Source organism: Alligator sinensis, unplaced genomic scaffold (genome assembly GCF_000455745.1).
Source record: "Alligator sinensis unplaced genomic scaffold, ASM45574v1 scaffold134_1, whole genome shotgun sequence".
NCBI lineage: Eukaryota > Metazoa > Chordata > Crocodylia > Alligatoridae > Alligator > Alligator sinensis.
The window spans coordinates 1,035,822-1,057,214 of NW_005841920.1; the positions used below are offsets into that span (position 1 = coordinate 1,035,822).

Consider the following 21,393-nt stretch of genomic DNA (forward strand, 5'->3'; position numbering starts at 1 on the left):
AGAATATATCACTCATTTATGGAGGACCTAAAGAAATGCTACCCATGCTAGTCCAATAGCTCTGAATGCTAAATGTTGTTACAGAGAGGCCCACATCCTGTGGGAAACCAGATCTTCTGCACTGGTAGATTATCCACATGGGCTTTGCAACTTACTCTTGATATCTCTGAGGTTCTCTCTACATGTGCACGTAAAGGTATGATTGTATGGCAGGAGGCACAACTGTGGAATCACACATTAGATCCGGTTGCGCCTTATTGCTGGTTCAGGGAGAGCCAGATTCTAGACTCCTTGTGCACTGGCAAGAAACAGGCAGCCATGGCTAGAAGCCTCCTTTGTTGAGGGGGCTCCTAGACATGGGGGCCATATGCAGCCGGGGCTAAGAGACCCTACAACTGACAGGGCTCCTGGCCCCTACTGTGCATCATGCACAGCTGGGACAGAGAGACCCCACAACTGATGGGGCTTTCCTTGTGTGAGAGGCAGTCAAAGCTGGGAGCCCCATTAGTTGCAAGACTCTCAGCTTCAGCTGCAGACTGGGGACTTCAAATCACCCCTGAACCTTAGGATCACGGCAGTCATGATCCCTAGTGCTTGGGGGTTTAATGCTGGACAAGGTGCATCCCTGCAGCTGGGAGCTCTGTCAGGGTGCATCCCTGCAGCTGTAGGAAAGATCCTGCTACATGTGAAAATACAGTTAGTACACAATTTTCAAGGTCTAACTTTATAGCTGGTTGGAGCTTTTTATCATGTAATAGCTACTTTGCATGTGTTAACCGGTTAATTGTGCAACACCTGTAACATGTAGAGGGAGCCTGACTAACAACTTTGATGGGAAAGGTTAGGTGAAAATAGTTAGTTGCATTTCATTTTTCAACTTCAGATGCTTGCAGGAAGCATTTCATAGCCTTTTCCAAGAAAAAAAAAAAACATATTTTAAGCATTTTCCTCAAGCAATTTCAGTGCGCTTGAAAAAGAGCTTGCCAACTGCATAATTCCTAAGATATGCCTTCCCCCTACGGAAAAAAAAAAGGTGTTTAACGTACCTATCATGTAATGCATCTGTAATACTGAATGACAGGCAAGGTCTGCACCAATGCTGAAGAACTCAAGAAACTTAATTCTTTCCCCTCTCATCCCCCAAACGGGCTAAGTATTACAAATAGATCTACATTAAAAACTTAAGTGATGGGAAAAGAAGAGGGATACAGAGACTGGTTCCAAACAAGGAGGAACTAGACTACAGCTGGGGCCACTGTCCCTTTTGCTTCCAGAAAAAGGGACAGATACATGATAAGGAAAAATGGGTTGTATGGATTTGCTTATATTGCTATATAACTGCAATCTGTAAACTTAAATTGGCTGGTAGAAATGTGAGACACTATCAAATTCCACTAGATAAAGACAAATATTCTTCTATTTTGTTCTAGAAAATAAAATAATATCAAATTTTCAGGGTGGGGAGGTCTCTTAATTCTGATTTTTTAGATAAAGTAGTTTTGTATGCCATTAACAAACACATCCCACCGCAATTTAATAGGCAGTTTAGTTCTGTTCACCACGCTCTTAATATTATATATCTATATTTTTATAAACAATATTAATACAATATTATACAAATATAGTTTTCCTCCTACCAAAATGTATCTGCAATGGTCTGTAAACAAAACAAGTCTGCCTTACACTGACTACATAATGAAATACAGTAATATTTGTTTTGAAATCTCACCAAATATCTAAGACATGACTAAAAAAATGATAGGCAAGTGACTATTCTAACTCTTACAAGCTATGTTCAGAATTCAAAATGTATCCTACAAGAGGCTATTTTAAGACCTGGGAACAAACTTCTGATCCTGCACTACTGAAGTTAATGAGGGTTCGGGGACTAGCAGCAAAAGAATATTTAAGAGCTTACCATAAATAGATAAGGGAAGCACGTCAGAAGAAAGGTATTTTTCTGTGGGCAACTAGATTTGCAACTTCCATTTAGAGCAAACTCCTGTCCTATTCAGCAGTGATTCTCCAGGGGCCAATGGCATACACTCCAGCAGAGGGTCAGAAGACGGATATCTAGTCTTCTGAAGAAAGACTCAAGAATACATGTAGCTCCTGTACGTTCCATAATATTCCTTACTACTGTTCCAGAGTGGAGGAGTGTATGTTCTCTAGCACCTGCTGCTGACCACAAAGTTAACATACAACATGAGTGGTCAAGCTTCCTAACTATTCTAGCTGATTATCAAAATCTTGATGCTGACAGGAGATGCAGGATACAAAACTTGTGAGATGCATTTGTTTGCAGTGCTGTAGCTCAAATAATAATTTGTTGTTAAATGACTTCTAATAAAAAGCAAGAATTGAAGAAAAATAGAAAATAAGAAGCAAACAAAATATTTATTTTTCTCTATACAGCTACTTCTCTTACATCAGGAGTTGCATTCAAACTGTTCATGAACCACAAGAAGGCAAAGGACTTGGCCATAAACCTGAATTTATGATGCACACTTCTTCAGTCTCAAAAAGAATGTTAGAGTACCTTGCCTCATCCTTGCTCGGATATATTTTTGTCTCGCTTTTCCCACTCACCACACTATAGAATTTCAACCTTGATTTCACCCGATTAGAAAACATCTCTCATCTTCATAAACATGCAAAAGTTAAAGACATATAACCTCTATGTACTGCAGGAATATCCACCATTGCATTTATCCTCGTCTCTTATTCTATTAAAATACATCTGTTATATTTAAGTGAGTGTAGGTTCATAAAAGGAGTCATTTTGACAATCCTTGAAAATAAAGTGTTCTATTTATCCTTAAAGTAGGTATGGCACAGTGAGCAAAGAAACAATTTCTCCCATAAAGCCTGCCAAAGGTGTTATTTATTTACATTGCAATAGTGCCTAGAGGCCCCAGTTGGGGGTAAAGGCCCCAAGATATTTAGCACCAAGCAGCAAAACAATACGCTCCCTGATGCTGACACCAGGAATGGGACCAAATACAAAACCATGAAGTAATAACAACCCTTGGCCACTACTCAGGTGAGTTCCACTGAAGTCAGTGACCTAGAAATTAAAGCTTTTATCCACATTGAATCACCAGTCTGGTTTCCTCAGTGATGTAGTACTAAGTGTTGCCCTAAGAAACTGATTGAAAAACAAAATAAAAGAGCAGCTACAGTTTGATAATTTTCCCAAAATATTAGCTGCTTCTTTTTTTTGTAAATCTACTTCACCACTGGAGTCAATCTCACCAGGCTTGCTATACCCATAAGAAAGAGCTTTTAATGTTCCCTTACTACTGGCAGTAGAAAAGAGAAAGTAGTTTGATAAGCACTGTTATGCTACAACTACAGAAGCATATAAAAAACCATTCTTCCCTGTAGCCTGAATAAATTATTTATCAATACTCTACTATTAGGGGCTGCGTTTATTTGATAAAAGTGTAAACCACAAAAATGTAAGGAATTTCTGACAGATTATTTAGGACAGGCAAAAATAACTTTTCTTGATCTTTGGACAGCTGTTTTTAAAAGCAAACACCACAACAAGAAAGCATATTTACCATTAATTCAAATCATCTCCATACAAACTAATTTCTAAATGCAAAAGAGTTTATGAAAACTCTTGGCACTTCACCAGCACTCTGCATCATGCCCCAAGTCAGCCACACAGGTGGCAGACAAGCAAACATTATCAAATGTAGCCAAGAAGGAAACCAGAGAACAAAAACCATATTAAAGGGATGAGAGGAGTTCCTCTTACCCCATCAAAAAGTGGCATTTCTATTGGTTAATGTAACAGTGAAACAGACCTAACTTGTCCTCACTGGGCCATTCCAGTTGCACAACAGGGTCACAGAACAGGCTTAATCAGACTCAGGTTTTCCTCTATGCATCAGCAGTCCTCCAATGTGGTTACCAGCAATGTAAGATGGTAGCTACCCCCTCATTCCTCCTCACACATGCCGGGGCCTCTCCACCAGTCAGTGCCAAAGGACAGGGAAGCACAAGGGGCAGCCAACAATCAAGATGGAAACTGCCCCCTTATCCCTCCTCCCCCGCCCCCAGGTCTCTCCACTAATCAGCATAGAGGGGTGGGGCTACTGCAAAATGCATGCAAAAAAAGTCCTGAGTACCATGAAAAGCCCTTTGTCTTCCTGTGATTTAGGAAGGTCCCTAACTATTATATACACCAACAAAATAACAAACTCCATTTACCTCAACCTTATTTCACCACACTTGTGACTCCTGGGTTTAGTCCGATTCCTTGGGCCAGGAAGGAAGCGGACACACTTGAAGGGAGAGAGAGGCTGCAACTAGATTTAGACAGACTACAAAAGTGGGCAGACGAGAATAGGATGGGGTTCAACGTAGACAAATGCAGGGTGCTGCACCTTGGGAGAAGGAATCCACAGCAAAACATACAGGCTGGGGAGTTCCCTTCTTGAAAGCACAGAGGCGGAAAGGAATCTCGGAGTCATTATTGACTCCAAGTTGAACATGAGCCGCCAATGCCAGACTGCAGCCAGCAAGGCCAGCCATACCTTGTCATGCACCCGAAGGTGCATCTCAAGCTGGTCCAGAGAGGTGATACTCCCCCTCCACATGACTTTGGTCAGGCCGCAGTTGGAGTACTGCGTCCAGTACTGGGCGCCGCACTTCAAAAGGAATGTGGCCAGCCTGGAGAGGGTTCAGAGGAGGGCCACCCACTTGGTGAGAGGGCAGCAGGACAGGCCCTACAAGGAGAGACTGAAGGACCTGAACCTGTTCAGCCTCAGCAAGAGGAGGCTGAGGGGGCACCTGGTGGCTGCTTACAAGGAACAGTGGTAATAAGCTGATGGAGAATAGGTTTAGGTTAGAGACCAGAAGGCAATATTTTACAGTTAGGGTGGCCAAAATCTGGAACCAACTTCCCAGGGAAGTGGTCCTCGCCCCTACCTTGGGCATATTCAAGAAGAGGTTGGACGATCACCTGTCTGGGATCTTGTGAACCCAGCATTCATTCCTGCCTGTGGCAGGGGAATCAGGCTAGATGATCTGTTCAGGTCCCTCCTGACCCTAGCTACTATGAAACTATGAAATTCTGATGGACCTGACTGTTTTGCTTTAGTTTCCTTAGGCAGCATCCCTGTTTTGAAATGGTCTAATACTTTTCTTCCCTATATACCTATCCTAGGGAATTTCTAGGTTCCAGGCATCATCTCATCCTCTCTGCTTCTGGGCAGAGGCGTTCAGAATCAATGCGTCTGCAAGTAGCAAACTACAGAAGAAAGATATTCATACTGATGGCCCTTGGTTACTCTGCATAGGATCCTGGACACCATTTTTCTAGCTGGTGTCAAAGGCCTCGATTAAAAAAAAAAAAAAATGCTCAAAGCCATCATTTAAAAATGAGAACCTGAAATGCACCATGTTTTTAAAGTTGACACAGACACATCCCTCAAGCTGTCACAAGTATCAACATGCCAAATACTGAGGTAAGTCTGACTTTAAATAGCTGGACGCAATAAATATAGGGAACAGAACGGAACTACCAAGTAAAAATGTGGATTATAAAAGCTTCTTTTATTTCAAGAAAGCACTGGACTAGTACAGGATATGACTTAGCAAAAGACAATCTATTTAGAGTCACAGAGTTAGAAGGGATGTTTTAAGACAGCAATATCGTACAGGAAAAGAGCAAAAGCTAACCACTCAGTATGCTTATACTTGTCCTAAAGAGAATAAAGAATCTTCCATAAAGAGATTCAATCAATTATTTTTCTTATTAGAGCAAAAGCTATGACATTTCTGGAAAAGACGACAATCATAAGCAGCCGGAACCAACAAAATCCTGATTGGAGAGAAGGTTTCTAAATGTACCACTCCAAGAATAACATGCATCTGTCTCGATAGCAAATGTATAGCAAATACTAGACTGGGTAGATATAAACCTTAATTTAAAACAGTAGATAAGCTTCAGTCTTCCCAACTCTCGCCTTCATCTTCAACTTCATGTTCAATATCTAAAAATAAAACTTTCATCTATTGACACTCTGGTCATATGCTACTGATTACACAAGCCTTTTCATTGGCTGCTTCTTTCTATCTTATAGTAAAACTTCAAGCCCTTACTTTTAAAGCTCTGCACAGCTCTTCCTGGTTCAACTCACTGGATCTCCCACTGCTGTCAACTTTGTCCTCTGTTCTTCATCCATTCTTTTTATCTAGATGTCTCTTAATAACAACTCCAACTTCCCCCTATTTACTGTTTACCAGATACCTCTGTAAAACTTGAAATTACTTTTGCCCTACAACAAATCCCTCCTTACCATCCACATTTTACCACTAACCTCTCTCTTCCTATATTATCTACTCCTTCCCTTTTCTTCTTTTCTAGTTCTACTTAAATCACAGTTTAATTTACACATCATCTAAGTTATTTTTCATTTTAATTTGTTTCAACTATAATTGGTGCTTTCTATACCTACTGTGTTATCCTATGTTCTGTGTTTTATTTATAAATTCTTCAGAGAATGGAGAATACATTTTAATGCATATTAATAGGCATACAAAATTATGGGTTTTAAACATTTTTCACAATTCTTACTTAACTAAGAATTGGTCAGAAAGGACAAGAAAACTTTATCTTAAACATTTTTAAAACAAATAAATAAATTAGATTTCTATTTTGGTTCTCCAGTCTTTTCTTTTAGGCTGTAAGCAAAGGACTTCCAAACTATAAAGAGTAGCAACTCTTGCTGATGAATAGCTTCTGCAGCTAGACTGAGGGTCAAATGTCAAGATTCAGTAAGCTGTGAACAGAGGAACAAGATGAGAAGGTAATGGAAAAAGAGAAACCGCACAGGCTGCCAAAGAAACATATAGCTAGACAGGTGTGAGGGGAGCGGTCCCAGAAAAAACTAACAGCTGTAAGCAGCTCCTGGCTACTTGTCTACATTACAAAACTACTGCTCTATAGCTATGCCACCATAGTCCCCAGCAGAGATAGAGTAAGCTGGCAGAAGCACTTTTTCAGATGGCATAGTTTCTTTGTTTCCCCAAACAATATTAGCTCTACTAGCAGAAGTCCTTTTCTGTGGGCATAGCTGTGTCCAAACCAGGTGCGATCTTTTCACATCTGTATACAACAAAGCTATGCCAGGGGAGCTTAGTAGCGTAGACTAGCTGTACAGTTAAAGTGGCCTAACTCTTCAACTCAAGACCTACAGTAGATCTGGATTTGTTTCCTTATTTGCTTCCTTTGTTTTGCCATCAGAGAAAGGAAATTGGGTTTGACTTTCTAGCTTTTCTTCTCCTTTCCTCCATCAGAGTAAAGACAAAAAATGGCAGAAAAAAAGGGAAAGAATCTGGTTAGGCTCGGTCTTATTTCCATCTCATGCTGACAAATGGCACACGCGAGGGGGTACAAATAAGGTAGGCTGATATCTATACAGTGTCATGCATTGGGTTTTCAGAATGAAGACAAGTTGTGCATTAGGTGTTTCAGCTGTCTAGGAACTACAGGTGCTAGATGATCTACAGACAAAATAAAACGAAAGAAAAAAGTCCCTGCTCAACAGTGCTTCCATTCTAATTTATAAACACAGACAAAAGAAACAAATAAGGAAGAAGGATGGCTGAAGTAGGAAGAGAGAAGAAGAAATAAATAATATGAAATTCCTTGGGTAGTACTGTACGTATCCATTTCTTGCATCTTCTGTCAAATGACTTTAAACCTCCATAGATGAGCAGTAAAATACCCTTCCAGGCCAGTATTGTGCTCCTTCATACAGGAAGCTTCAAAAATAAAATGGAAAAATATTCCAACAACATCTATTCTAAATTACGCCAGATAGGAGGAACTGGGTGTAGGGGAGACAACGTTATAGAAAATCAAGCAGAAGCAGTAATTTCTTAATGAATATTTAATTATTTAAAATACCAGATAACTTCATTCAGGCCCCAAAGCAAAATCTAATTATTGATATTATTCTAGTTCAAATAAATATATTTTTTCATGGAATTCTGAATAACTCTTCAAATTTTGCTATGGCAGTAAATTCCAAAGACTATGTGCATACTATGTAAAAGGACATTTTTTTATTTTTAAACTTGTGTGTCCATCTATGTACTAATTTTTGGAGTTGGGAAAGTAGGGTGAAACTTCATTATTTTATAGGCCTGCCATATTTTCTCTTATTCTTCTACTTACCAAGATAAATAATCCTATTTTAGAAGCTTTCTTTATGTGTAAAACCAGCCCCACCCATATATCTTTTTATGTACAGGTTCCTAGACCTTTCCTGATTTAGCTATGCCTTTTAAAGTTGTCAACATCAAAGTCAGATTGGAAAAAATATTTAAAAGAAGGTGCACGGCTGACTTTTGTATCTACATTAGAAAACAACGTGGAAAATGTTCTCTCCCATCACTAATAAACTGAAGCATAGTTAACTCTTTAACTATTACTATATTTTAAGCAGACTTTTTTTTTTTTAATTAAACCACAATGACTGCTTGAGCTGTCTTCTGAGAGGCTCTGGTCAATTATAATTTTATTTATGTTTAAATGTTTATTTCTTCATGTATGTATTAGTTTTCCATCTCCTCTGTGTAAATTTTGGATGATTCGCCTACTGCACAATCACTGTTTCACTGGTTTCGTCTAGAATGCCTCATAACTGTACAGTTTTTAGTAAGCCATACTGTGCCATAAACAACATTTTAAAATTATCCAGTCATCTGCTCAACTCATCCTCCATGTAATTAATTTACTGGCTTGTGCCCATTGTATATTAGTAGCAGTTCTAAAGTATTTGGAGAAGACCAGGAAAAAATTAAGAACAGACCAATTCTGTGTCTCTATCTTGCCTAACAGAATTTAATTCATTTTTGTAGCATCATCAGTCTCCCAAGAGAAAAGAAATGGATTATTCAAAGCTGGCCTCGATGAAAAAAAAATTGCAGCTCCAAGAGAGACTTCTTGTAGTATACCATATACAACTGTTCTTCTCCAAGTCCTCTTCTGACTGTGATCTTTTACACACAATTGAACCTCTAGTATAAGAACCATTCCCCTTCAAATACAAAGACACTTTAGCTGTAGTGAAAGATAGCGTCAGCAGAAAAAGGGCGTTTGAAATATGCTTGCTGAAACTGGTTTGATCTACAGCTTTCCTGAAGTCCATGCAGAGTATGCAGCTTATTCTAGTAATGGCAGCTGACAGTATTTTGCACTCTGAGCACTTTTGCCTTTTAACAGTATCCCTTTTTGTACTTTGTATATCAGAGATTCAAAGCCAACAGTTATGGACTTAACAGAAACTGTATTTGTATAACAGACAAACCAAAGGAAAGTTCATGGTACAGATATGCCTTATAGGGAAAAAGTTGAATGAATTAATTTCTCAACATACTGGGTAGACATGCATGTGGAATTACATGTGCATTTAGCATTAAAAATACTAATGCTGTGGGTAAGAAATCATAAATGTGTATTTTCTATATTAATGTTAGAAAGATCTTGAAAGTCAGGACCAAATGTATCTACAGTGACCAGCTATTATCAAACTCCTGACTAAATATCCATTGAGTTTAAAGGTTCTGTATCTGAATTAACAAAACATAAACTGTTTATATACGCAACTAAATTAGGGCAGGGGTTTTCAACCTCTGGCCCATGGGACAAAACTGGCCTGTAGAGCCATGACATCCAGCCCATGGAGATCCCCAGGGGTTGAGAAATTTGGCAGCGGGGGAGCAACAGAAACTCGGCATGGCCATACCTAGGCCTGCAGTGAGATCAGAGTCAGCCCATCCCCTGCATGTTCAGAGCTAGCCGAGCTGCTTTGCCACCCCCACTGCTCCACCTGGGCATACAGATCATGGTCAGGCTGCACACACCCCCATGGCTGGATCAGGACCCCACCGCACCAGCCCCATATGCCAGATTGAGTCCACTGGCCAGACCTGGCCTGCAGATGGACCTGGCACTGCTCATCCAAATCATGGGGTAAAAAGAGACTGTGCTCCATTGCATTAGGGTGTAGAGATGCTTAAGACAAGTGGTATGCACTTTTGCAAACACGGTCTAGAATCTTTAGCCAAATCATGCCTTCAATGCCTTCATATCATCTTCAAAACAAAGACAAGACTGCTCAAAATCAGAGCTAGCTTTTCATACCTAAGAGTAAAGACAAGTAGAGAGAGAACAACACATTATACATGGTCTAGGGTCAACCAAAATTAAGAGGGATAAACAAATCATAAAAGAACATTCTTTCTGAGGGAGTCTCATGTTGTGGGAGAAAGAGGTATTTTGGAAGGGTTTGGCAATCGAGACATTCAGGGACTGATATGGCCGATTCTATTGACCATATGACTTCATTTTGCAGCTTTCTGATGGATTCTAGTATAGCATCTTCTGGAGGGCCTACTTGCAACTTCAGACCCCCTACTAAGAGGTCAATTCCACTCATTGACCTCTTAGACTCTCTTACCTTCTCTGCAAACAAATTTCTTAGGCCTCTGTACTGAACTGAACCCATTCTAGAAGCTAAAGTAAACCTGAATCACTGGCTTTGAATAAGCGTTCACCTCTAATGGGGGAAATTTCACAAAAAAATATTTCACTAAAAAGCGTTCTGGAAGAGGGTGCAGTGCAGGATCTCTGTGCCTTGTCCAGACTGGTGATCGGTCCAGGGAAGGCTGGGAAGCAGGCTATTACCACTCTTCCTGGTTTCAGGGGACTGGAGTAGTAGAACAAGGCCCCTCCCTACTTCCTAGACCAGAGCCCCTTTCAGCACAGGGTTCTGCATGTGCTGCATGGGGGTATGCAGCCGGGTGGGGAGGAGAGGGGCAGGGGGCGGGCAGTTCTCCCCTATGTGGCACTTCAGAGCTGGATAGTCCCTGGCTGGGGAAGAAGGTAGGGAGCATCGCTCTGCTGTTTCCCCTCTTCTACAGATCAGTCCCTGCTGCTCCCCTCCTCTCCTGCACCAGACTGAAAGGGGAAAGAATGTCTGCTCTTCCAAAAGAAATCCTTTAGCAAGGGAGATCTTCCAGGCTGACACCTGAATGATCTTCTCCCAGAATGGCCGTGTTTCCCCACAAAAGAAACTGAATGAACACTTGTCGTTCCAACCAGAACAGCGAGTCTCCAGGTAGAAATGCAATGCTTGTATGTGGCCACCAAACAGTACCCCAGGATTTGATATGCCCCAAATTATACTGCTTACCAGAACAAATGCAGAGGTCAATATTACAAAGAGAAGAGCAGTAGTTATTAACAGGAGCCCAAGAGTTCCTTTCACAAAACCCCTTGCTTTAAATACTGGAAGAAATTATATCATCAGAACACTGAGTGGTAAGTGCTGTCAAGGTTTAACTTTGTAATAGCAACCAACATAAATTAAGAGGAACAAGGAAAGGTCAGCAGAAGCACTATAGCTTAGTGGAGAGGTAATCAAATGTGTTAGCCTGAAGTCAGACAGAAGGAAGGACATGGTGGCACCTTAGAGATTAACTTGTTCAGAGAAGCATAAGCTTTAATACGTGACAGCCTACTTTGTCAGATGCAGATACTTAAGCATCTAACTAAGTAAGCAAGTGCTAACTAAGGCTTATGCCTCTCTGAACAAGTTAGTCTCTAAGGTGACACCTCCTCTTTCTTCTATAGTTAGTGGGAAAACTGAAGAGCAAAGTGCATCTTGATCGATCAGTCTGGATCCCTCAGAAAGCAGACTCTGAAACACCACAGTTAAATCTGCAACCAGGAAAGACATTCATTCAAATAAATCCATCAGGACGGAGTAATATTTTCCAAATTTAATGCAACTTTGACTCAGCCTCCTTTGATACTGAAGGCTTCAAAAACAAATTCTGATAGAAAGCAAAAAGTCTCTCAACAAATAGAATATGCACATTTTACTAAGCCTGCATACAACAAGTTTTCAGAATACTGTTCAAAATTAACAAGCCAGAGGGAAGGGGATTTTAAGAATAAGAATTATATATTATTTAGAAAAGCTCTAAAGCAATATTCTGGAAAACTAAGAATTAAATTGATCAAAACAAAAATGGCCAGAAACCTATGACAGAAGTAAAACAATATAAATACAATATAAATTACAGTTTACAAAAGAATGAGTGTATACTTTTAGATAATTTTAATGTCAAACGTCTTTAAAAAACCAACATCACAACCCAAAAGTAAAAGCAAAAAGTGTCACAATAAACAAACTGAAAATCATCAAGATGCTGTACTGCTACTTTTCACCATTTCTTTAATAGTATATTTTGATCTTGGGTTGGGAAAGGAGGAAGATGAATAATTTAGAATCACAGACTATTTTCCAGATAAATAATATTTGAAGAGAGAAATATAAAATGCTACGAACTGAAGTTATATAACAAAGTTTAGGAACCTTAACTTTCATCCAACTATGCCTCTATAAAATATTTCTTTAACAGTAAAAAACAAGCACAGAAGTCAAATGTTTGCACACTTCACCATAACTCAAAAATTAAAATATATCCATATCTATCATTTTGGTATATTCCGCTCACACACAGACACTGTCCCCCAACCCCCAGGACCAATAAAAATGCAGATGAATTAACTTCATAATTTTTCTTATACTGTTAAATTGATTTAAACAACAAAAAAGTGATGGGTATTTGATCAATATCACTATCTCTAAAATGACAGCATTAAAAATGTACTTATATGACAGCCTTCAAATATCTAAAGGGCAATTACAGAGAGGAGGAAAATGGACGTTTCCCTGTAGCCCTAAGGGACAGGACTAGGAGCAGTGGTCTCAAGCTGAAGCAAAGGAAATTTATGTTGGAGATTAGGTGATCAAGTATTGGAACAGGCTACAGAGAGAGTCATGGAATCTCCATCCTTGGAAATTTTCAAGAACAGGGTAGGTGAACACTTGACTGGGACTGTCTAGTTAGGGATGATCCTGCCTTCGGCAGAAGGCTGGACTACGTGATCTTGCAAGTTCCTTTCCAGCATTACTATCCTATAGTCCTATATATGTTCTACATTAGGGAAAGAATTTCTTAAATATTACATTATCAGAACAACATTTCTCAGAAAGATAAACCATTCCTGGTTTGGGAGAAAGGAAAACAATATTCAGTTCAGATAGTCTTACAGTAATACATAAGAGTTTCTCATAAAAGGATCTTTAACCACATTTATGTAATTTGTTTCACACAAAGATCTCTTTGCTACAGACAGCGTGTCTTAAAGAAAACTTCAAAACAGCTCCCAAAATTTCATACAACTAGACATCTTGAAAGTTAGCCTCCAATTATCGTATGTTTATTCACAGATCCACAAATTAGTCATGTATTGTTCATTTTAGAAATGTTTCAAAAGAGTCTTAATACAGTAAAGTTAAGGCCTGAATTCACCATGATGCTTTAGCAGATGCCTAACTTTAAGCATAACAGTTATTCCATTATCTTCAATGATATAAGTTGACCTCAGTCTTGTACATGTTTAAGAACCTTGTTGAGTCAGGCTGAGAATCAAGGGAATTGTTATGAAAGTCTAATGAACTGCTTATAACATTATAGGTGGGCATAAAAATCACCATAATTACCCACAGATTGTTAGGTGTGTCAACCATGTCCAAGACAGTCACATGATTGTTTATCAAACTAAAACACAAACTATAGAATAACAGCAGAAATGTGCGTTAATTATTTGAAAAATGACCGAGGGCACTGACATATGAACAAGGGTCCACCTGGTACAGAGAGCAAGTATTTAGCATAAAAAACAAACTGCTTTGTAGTAGCTGCCCACAGGCATGACTGATCATACCCTGTGGTGAATAAAAGCTAATTCATGACACCTTAACCCTCAGTGAAAGACGGTTACCACACAGCAGCTGTAATAAATACCACCCCCACTTTTACTTGGCTTAAATTTATTCATCTGTTTGCATCCACAGTATTCCAACTACACTTGCAATTTTTATATAGTATACAGATTTTAATAAGAAAAACCGGAGGAAATACAGCTACATTATTTTTCTGGCTTTACGTTTCTATTTATTCTTAAAGACACTCTGACATGTTGATTAATATACTACATGCAAAAAGCACGGCAGACTTTCTAGAAGGCTGCGATGGATACTACACTTGTTTACTGAAGTGTTACTATTCCTGTCCATGGAGTATACTACTGAATAGAATGCATCTTTTTTTTCAATAACCTGAAAAAAGTTTAATTAATATTTTTTCATTGAATAAGTATCTTTTCCTTTTTGTACATTGGTATATATGATTTTGTTTTCATCTAACCTGATGAAAGATTTTAAAATAATGTAAATAGACAAAAAGCTGCAGCCTAACATGGAGGCACTATGCTTAAAAACTTGGTATATTTGTTACAAAAACAGAAGTCACATGCACAAACAAAACAAAATGAAAACAAACCCAATTCATAAAATCCACTGTACAACCAAATGGTGATAAATCATAAGCTTGCACACAGAAAATAAATAATATGCATCCTTAAACTTACTTAAAACTAGTAAACTGTGAATATCTGAGGGTTCTTTGTGCAATATGCAACTATTTAAAATCAAAAGGAAACTAGCATGTTTCTATTACCTTCATAATTTTAGTAAAATAAAACACTCTCTTAAATGACAACATCCTCACTACACAGCTGGTTTAACAGAATGTTCCTGACTCCATTTAAAAAGGAGTAATGCCTAAAACTGTTGGCACAGAGACAACATCCTGAATCTAGGCCATATGAATGTCACTTCATTGTTGTTACTGAAAGAAAAAAGCTCAACTATGATGTTGCAGTGCTGGCTAAGGTTTTATTATTCTGCCAGCTAAGCAAGCCCTTAAACCAGAATGATGAAGCTCTGTTTAGTTTCCACTATATATTCAATATTAAAAAATATTTGCAATGTATATATGTATCTGATGTTCCTTAAGATGACTAAATTCCTATATTCTCATGTGTGGACTTTGCATCAAGAAATCTCATTTTGATATCCTCCATCTTCAGAGTTTACTGAATTACCAAACATACGCACTTGATAGAAACAGAAAACAGTTAATGAAAAAAACTACATGCTCTGCACATATTGCATCATCTAGCCAGAATATTTAAGAAAAACAAAACTACTGTAGCTTTCTCACTTAGCTCAAGTCACTGAGCTAGCAACATGAATTACAACAAAGAAATTATTAGAGTCTTTCTTTAAAGTTTGCTCATAGCAATCATGCATGATATAAAGATGAAAGAACATGATTTGCAAGCACAAAAATGTATAATATGCAAAAAGTTATAAAGTCAACATAAACAGAACTTTTGAGGATTATTATCATAATGAAAATCCAGCTAAATACAGAAAATCCACAGATAATAATAGATTGTTTAATATCTGGATGAGACTTGGAGAATAAAGTCAATAAGGTGTTTCCCCTCTTGTGCTTACTACATAACAAAGGGCATAACAGAGGAGATACAACATGATATAAAACCCTCTGCCCATAATCTTATTTTTAAGGTGCAACAATGATACAATCTGGGGTTTAGTTCCTCTATTTACTTCTCTGATTATTTACCAGAGGTCTTCTTTCGATAAAATTTTACGGAGCAGGTATATTAGGGATCATTTCAGTGGAAGCAATATTCAGTAATAAAATAAATCTTAAATATTTAAACCAACTATTTGTATGTTATTCTGAAGACTTCTGCTATAAATGTGGGGAAGGGGAAACTTTTTATCACTTCATAGCTTGAGATGTCAGTCCTTTTGATTTTTAAGATTCAAGTACAACTGTAAAAGTTCCATTCTGAGCTCTAAATTGGTAACATTTCAGTCCACTTTTTTAAATATAGCAAAGGACCACATATCATCTAGATGCAAAACAAAAACATGCATAATTGGGGATAATTTAAACAATGCTTTGCTCCTTTAAAAAAAAGGGACTTAAATTTAAGGAATTGTTAGTCCATTAAATGGGCACTGGAACCTTTTATACACTATATAAAATAATTTCAGCTTTAAATATGCTACTAATAGGCACGTTGAATCAATTTATATATAATTTTCCTAGTGTTCATCGACAATACAATAAAATGGGTTTTTTTCATCACGTCTTGTAACCACAGATATACATCTATTTAATTTAGATACGATAGATCATTTTAGATAAATGATCTAAAATCATTTAGATTTAGCACCATAAAGATGATGCTGTATCAGGTTCCGAGCAGCAGTGTTGTCAGGTGAAAACTCAGCACACAACAAATCCTTAAATTTCCCAAATATGGCTTAAAATGGAGATGTCAGATCACTCTTAACATCCAATCCCTTTTGGGACTTTCAATCTTGATAAACAAGGAAGCTAAATATGTAATGTATAGGAATACCTAGGCTCACAGTTCATTTAAAAGTTACTCTGCTTATGTCATTCTCTCCCACCCTGCAGTTACTTGACTATGCTTATGCTATCACAGCCTACATAACACAAGATGCAACTCCCTGACTTGAGACCCCTACATTAACTATGCATAAAAAGGGTGAGTTGGGGACAGTGACAGCCTTAACCCAGTACTGTCTTGCTTTTGTCCATTCATTTCAGACAGGAAACCACAATAAAATATAACTTGGAGCATTTGAAAGACAGAACATTAAAAGATAGTCTAAGATCAGATTTAAAAAAAATGGATTTCTAGTCCAAACATAAAGCACATTAATTTACAGAGAAAAGTTATGCCAACTGTAACATTATTCACTGTCCGTGAACAACAGATTTTGCTTCAAAAGAACATTTTGTTCTGGCAGAACTATGGAATAGTACTGGTGTCATAACTCTGCAGAGACCAGGATCTATCTTTAACCTCCCTTAGCCAGCAGAGGTTACAAAGAACTTCAGCAGAATGAACAAATATTATCCAGGGAAATTAAATAATGGTCCTTTCCCTTGCATGAGAACGAGGAAGCAGGTAATGGTTTTATTGTCACTTATACTCTCCATATCAAGTTGTATTATTCCATAGGATCATGCAAAAAAATGCTTTTCACAAGCTTAGCTTCTACAAATCAGCATGCAAAAATAACACTCAAATCTTGTTCTCTCAGGAAAAAAGATATACTTACTGCTACTGCTCCAAGACTTTAACAGGGACTTTATGTTAATTTCAAAAAACACAGAATCCTGGAGACTCAACATTTTGCCTCGGGCAACTGCAGCTGCAGCAGCAGCTTTGGTTCTGTTGATCTGGCTTGTCAAACTGCTGTCCCTTCTTTGCTCACAGGCAGCAGAGTTTTGGCCCACAGTGTCGCTGTTTCATTACCATGCAGTCTCTTGAGTGACGCACGACTAGAGTAGAAACACTGCTGAATGCAGATGAACTCTTCAATATAAGGGGTGGAAAAAAAACCCAGTTTACAAGTTTGTCATAAGAGTACCCTGAAGGGCATCTTCACCTTTCTTTATGCAGATATGCGATACCTCCAGACTAGAAAAAATAGTAAACACAGAGTCTTCAGTTTGCAGCCTGAAGTTTAGTGCTTTGTTGTTAGTAAACATGACAGGGTGGAGCTCTGAACTACAGGCTTCAACTTCTTCCAGTAGCTCAAACTGGTACTAAAATAAAAACAGATTAACTGGAACAAGAGCTTCATGACTCCTCCTCAAAGAGCTGATAAAAACAGTGGCACTTTATTCTACCCAGCTCCCTGTACAGAAAAGCTTTTCTCCCATTTGCTGCCTTCAGAATATCCTGCTCTTTCTCCAGCTCCGTACAGCCACTCAAAAGCAGTGATTTCTCAGCATGCACTGAAGATGCCCTTAATCCACAGAAGATAATGCTGGCTAATGGAAGGGGAGGATGATGTAATGAATATCGGTGCTCCAAGCCTATATCAGCTCTCTCAAATTCTTCACGTCAATGAAAAGTTTCTTCCTGCATCTTAAACTCAGATTCCTAACGTCTCATTTCCTAATTGCAGAGCCGACTCAGGAAAGATAACTGCATTATAATCATGCGGTAACTTTAAAAGAGAGAGAGGCTCAGATTAATAATATATAGTTCCTTTGCACATTCTCATATTATTCCACACTAGAAATTCTCAAATAAAGCTGACAAGAAAAGATCTATTCATCCCAAAGGAAAATGTTTAGCTTACAGCAGCCATGGAAGATAAAATAAAAACAAAACACTTCAACTGGAGCAGCTTTATAATTTCAACGACTAATAATGACAAAAACACATACAGCCATCAACTTTAGGAAAAAGCCATTTCATTTCAAAAAAATTGGCAAGACTAATTTAAATTAAAATATTTTCATTTTACTGTGAATATGAATATTTAGTTCAAGTGCCAATATCATACATGATTATTTTGTCATTCACTTCTCACTCTAAACTTTAATATAAAAATTGACTTGTGAATTTGTAAACAGAACTACAGATTTATGATCTAATGCCTGCCTTGAAATATTATTTAGGGAAGGGACCAAAAACTAAAGGATGGACAAAAAATGGCTGAAACAGATATTTGCTGTAGTTATATGCTTTAAGTTTAATAAATATTTTGAATATATTATTTTCCACTTTAAGTGTGGAAAATACCTTTAAGAATATTTTAAAGCATTTCAAAACGTAATATGCGTGTGTGTATTTGCATATATGCATATAATCTATAATCAGAAACAATGCTTCATAAGTTAGTTTAAACAAAGTTAAATTGCATTTAACTCTTATATTAGAAAGGATCAACATAGAAGTAATCTGACCTCCATTATAACAAATTATTCAACAATACTGAAGGAGCATTCTAGGCATAATACAGAACAGAATAAAATACCAGGAGCTTTCAATTTAATTTTAAGGGGTATAAGTGAGATAATAAACAGCACTTAAGAGGAACAAAGAGTTACAATAATAAAACTATGGTGTTATTCAGGTCAGACATATGCACATATTTACTCAATTTATTTAAAGCTATTTACTCTTAACAATTCTTAAGCAATTTGCCCGGACATGACTTTGCAGTTTCTATTTTTTGTTAGTATTTGATGCAAATATTTAATGGTACCTTCAAAACAGTGATGGAAAATACTTTTTCTTTTAATAAACTGATGAATATTTGAAGATTCTAGATTCCCACATTATAACAGGCAAGCTCAAAAGCAGTAAAAAAGGCACAAAAAGGTTTCCCAACATGTTGACAGATGCAATAAATACTTAAATGCTTATTTATGTAGGGAAGGATAAGCAGGCTGTATTTGTAGAATAACTTTAACTAGTGAATAAAATGCAAGAGAGAAAACATCTACACACCAAACTTCACTAGTAGAATAACCCAGGCCTTTTCTAGACGGTTTATAAACCACTATCTAAATTGGTTTCCAAACGTGTTTAGTTACATTGGTGATCCTCCAGTTGCCAACATATTTAAATAAATTAAAATTGTTATAGACAAAGAGGACCAGTTACTAAAACCGTTAAAACACACACCACAGAAAAAACTCCATCTTTAGATAAACCAGTGTCACCCTGTACTTAGACCAGGCCTATTTCAGATATCAAGAAGCAGAGGTACACTTTTTTAACGTACCTCTGATCCTGAATGATCTGCAGAACATGAACATTTAGACAATGATGTACATCAAACATTTATCCTAGTAGGAAAAGAAATTAAATCTCCTTTATCTAACTCTATCAAAGGAAGTGCTACAGGCCTTTGCACATGGCTTCATCCTTGAAATCACATCACAAGACCAGATATTATTTTTGTTTTCTTAATATGAAAGCTGTTTTTTAGCTCTTTGGTTATGAAGAACTTGTGGAAGTGACTTGCTAACTGATATGCCTGTAAATCTGCAGACCTCCTGAAACAACCAATCCAAAAAGTCCAAGCTCTTCCAAAGCATCTCAGCTGAGTTTTTAACCTTAAAATACATAGTTTGGCAGGGACAGTCTCTGCAGGGAAATCTGCTAAGCACCATTATAGAAGAGTATTGCATGAAGCAAGAGAAGAACAAAGGCGAGCCAGCCCATCCCACCCATTTTGCCTGAAGATTTCTTTTTCTTTTTAAGACTTTTTGTTGGTGCAAACATAAGTTTTGTACTTGGCAGGGGAAGTTCATACCAAATTTGCAGGACAACATTAAGTATTATAATTTGTCTCTTATCTAGCTCTGATGTTAAACTTCAGAAATCCTGTCAAGCCAGTGCATTAAAAAAATCATTAATAAAAATCATCTGCTGCCCAATCATATGATAAGAGCCAAAAGACAAATACAGACAACAGTAAATTGTATTTTGGGATTTGGATCTCAGGTTTCTGTATAAGCAGACTAGAAACTTGCTTATTTTTTAAAAATACGTGCCATAATACCTCGTGCAAGTCAGATGACTTGTGGAATAAGATTACAAATAAAAAAAAAAAAAAAAAAAAGGGAATTTGGCAATCCTACAATATTTAGCTCAGGTTCCAATGATCTAAATTCACCATTTTAGTCACAGGCAGCACAGGAAACAGGAAAATTAACACCTGTTATCACCAGTACGCATTTGGCAAAATTAATCTTAGGGTATGAGCATATAAACATGGTAAGACAGGGAGTGAACTTAGATCATGCCATAATAATTACCCCCACTTTCACTGAGTGGTAATTTTAGTCACATTAACAATGAATAAAGCAGATGGTTATTGTGGAGCTGCTGATGCACTACATTTACACCCTATGCTACCTTGCAACAACTTGTTCATGTACTCATGCCCTTTGGAAAGTAGTTCTCAACCAAGGTGCACCACAAGACCTTTTAAAGGGTGCCTCAGCATGAGTGCTAGAATTGCTGATGCAGCCTCTGGCACTGCAACTTCGGTGAAACTGCCTTGATCCTGTTATGCAGAGCTTGACTATGAAGCAGCTGCAGGCAGAAAGGGGTTTTCTACCTGCATGATGCTTATCTGATGAAAGCAGGAATGTCTGCTCTGACTCAACCCTCTACTTTCCTCCCAGAAACAGAGGCCCACAGGATGTTCCACCTAGCGGTGGCAGTACAATTAGCCTGGATAAATTGCAGGAAATACACAGAGTAATCTCCAGGCTGCTCCAGGTTAGGGTTACCATATTTCCAGTACCAAAAAAGAGGACACCTGTGGGCGGGAGGGAGGGTAGAGGAGAAGGGGGAGCGGTATGATGGGAGGCCGTGCCCTGCCTCTGCCCCTCACTCCCAAGCCCTCCACCCCCCACCCTGCTCATGCCCCTCACTCCTGATCTGCAGCCCCTGCCCCCCTCCCCAGCAGCCCTGCTGTACACCCCCCACCATCTGTCTCTCTTACCTGGCGGTTTGCTGGGGCATGTGCACAGAACATGTGACCCCCAACAGCAAATCACCTT

General features: G+C 38.1%; 1 protein-coding gene across 14 annotated transcripts in view; it reads right to left on the reverse strand.

Moving 5' to 3' along the window:
• The window catches only part of FRYL (FRY like transcription coactivator), a 307,800-nt gene that overhangs the window by 215,652 nt on the left and 70,755 nt on the right, over positions 1 to 21,393 (reverse strand). For 6 of the 14 annotated variants that reach the window (XM_025198392.1, XM_025198386.1, XM_025198385.1 and 3 more), the window contains exon 1: positions 17,136 to 17,604. The exons of 2 other annotated variants lie outside the window; for them this stretch is intronic. In XM_025198392.1, the coding sequence (XP_025054177.1) occupies positions 17,136 to 17,208 (73 nt within the window). In that variant the 5' untranslated portion in view covers positions 17,209 to 17,604. Of the gene's footprint in view, positions 1 to 17,135; positions 17,606 to 21,393 lie in introns of those variants that run through there. 6 more of the 14 variants (XM_025198396.1, XM_025198390.1, XM_025198388.1 and 3 more) reach the window with 4 other exon arrangements.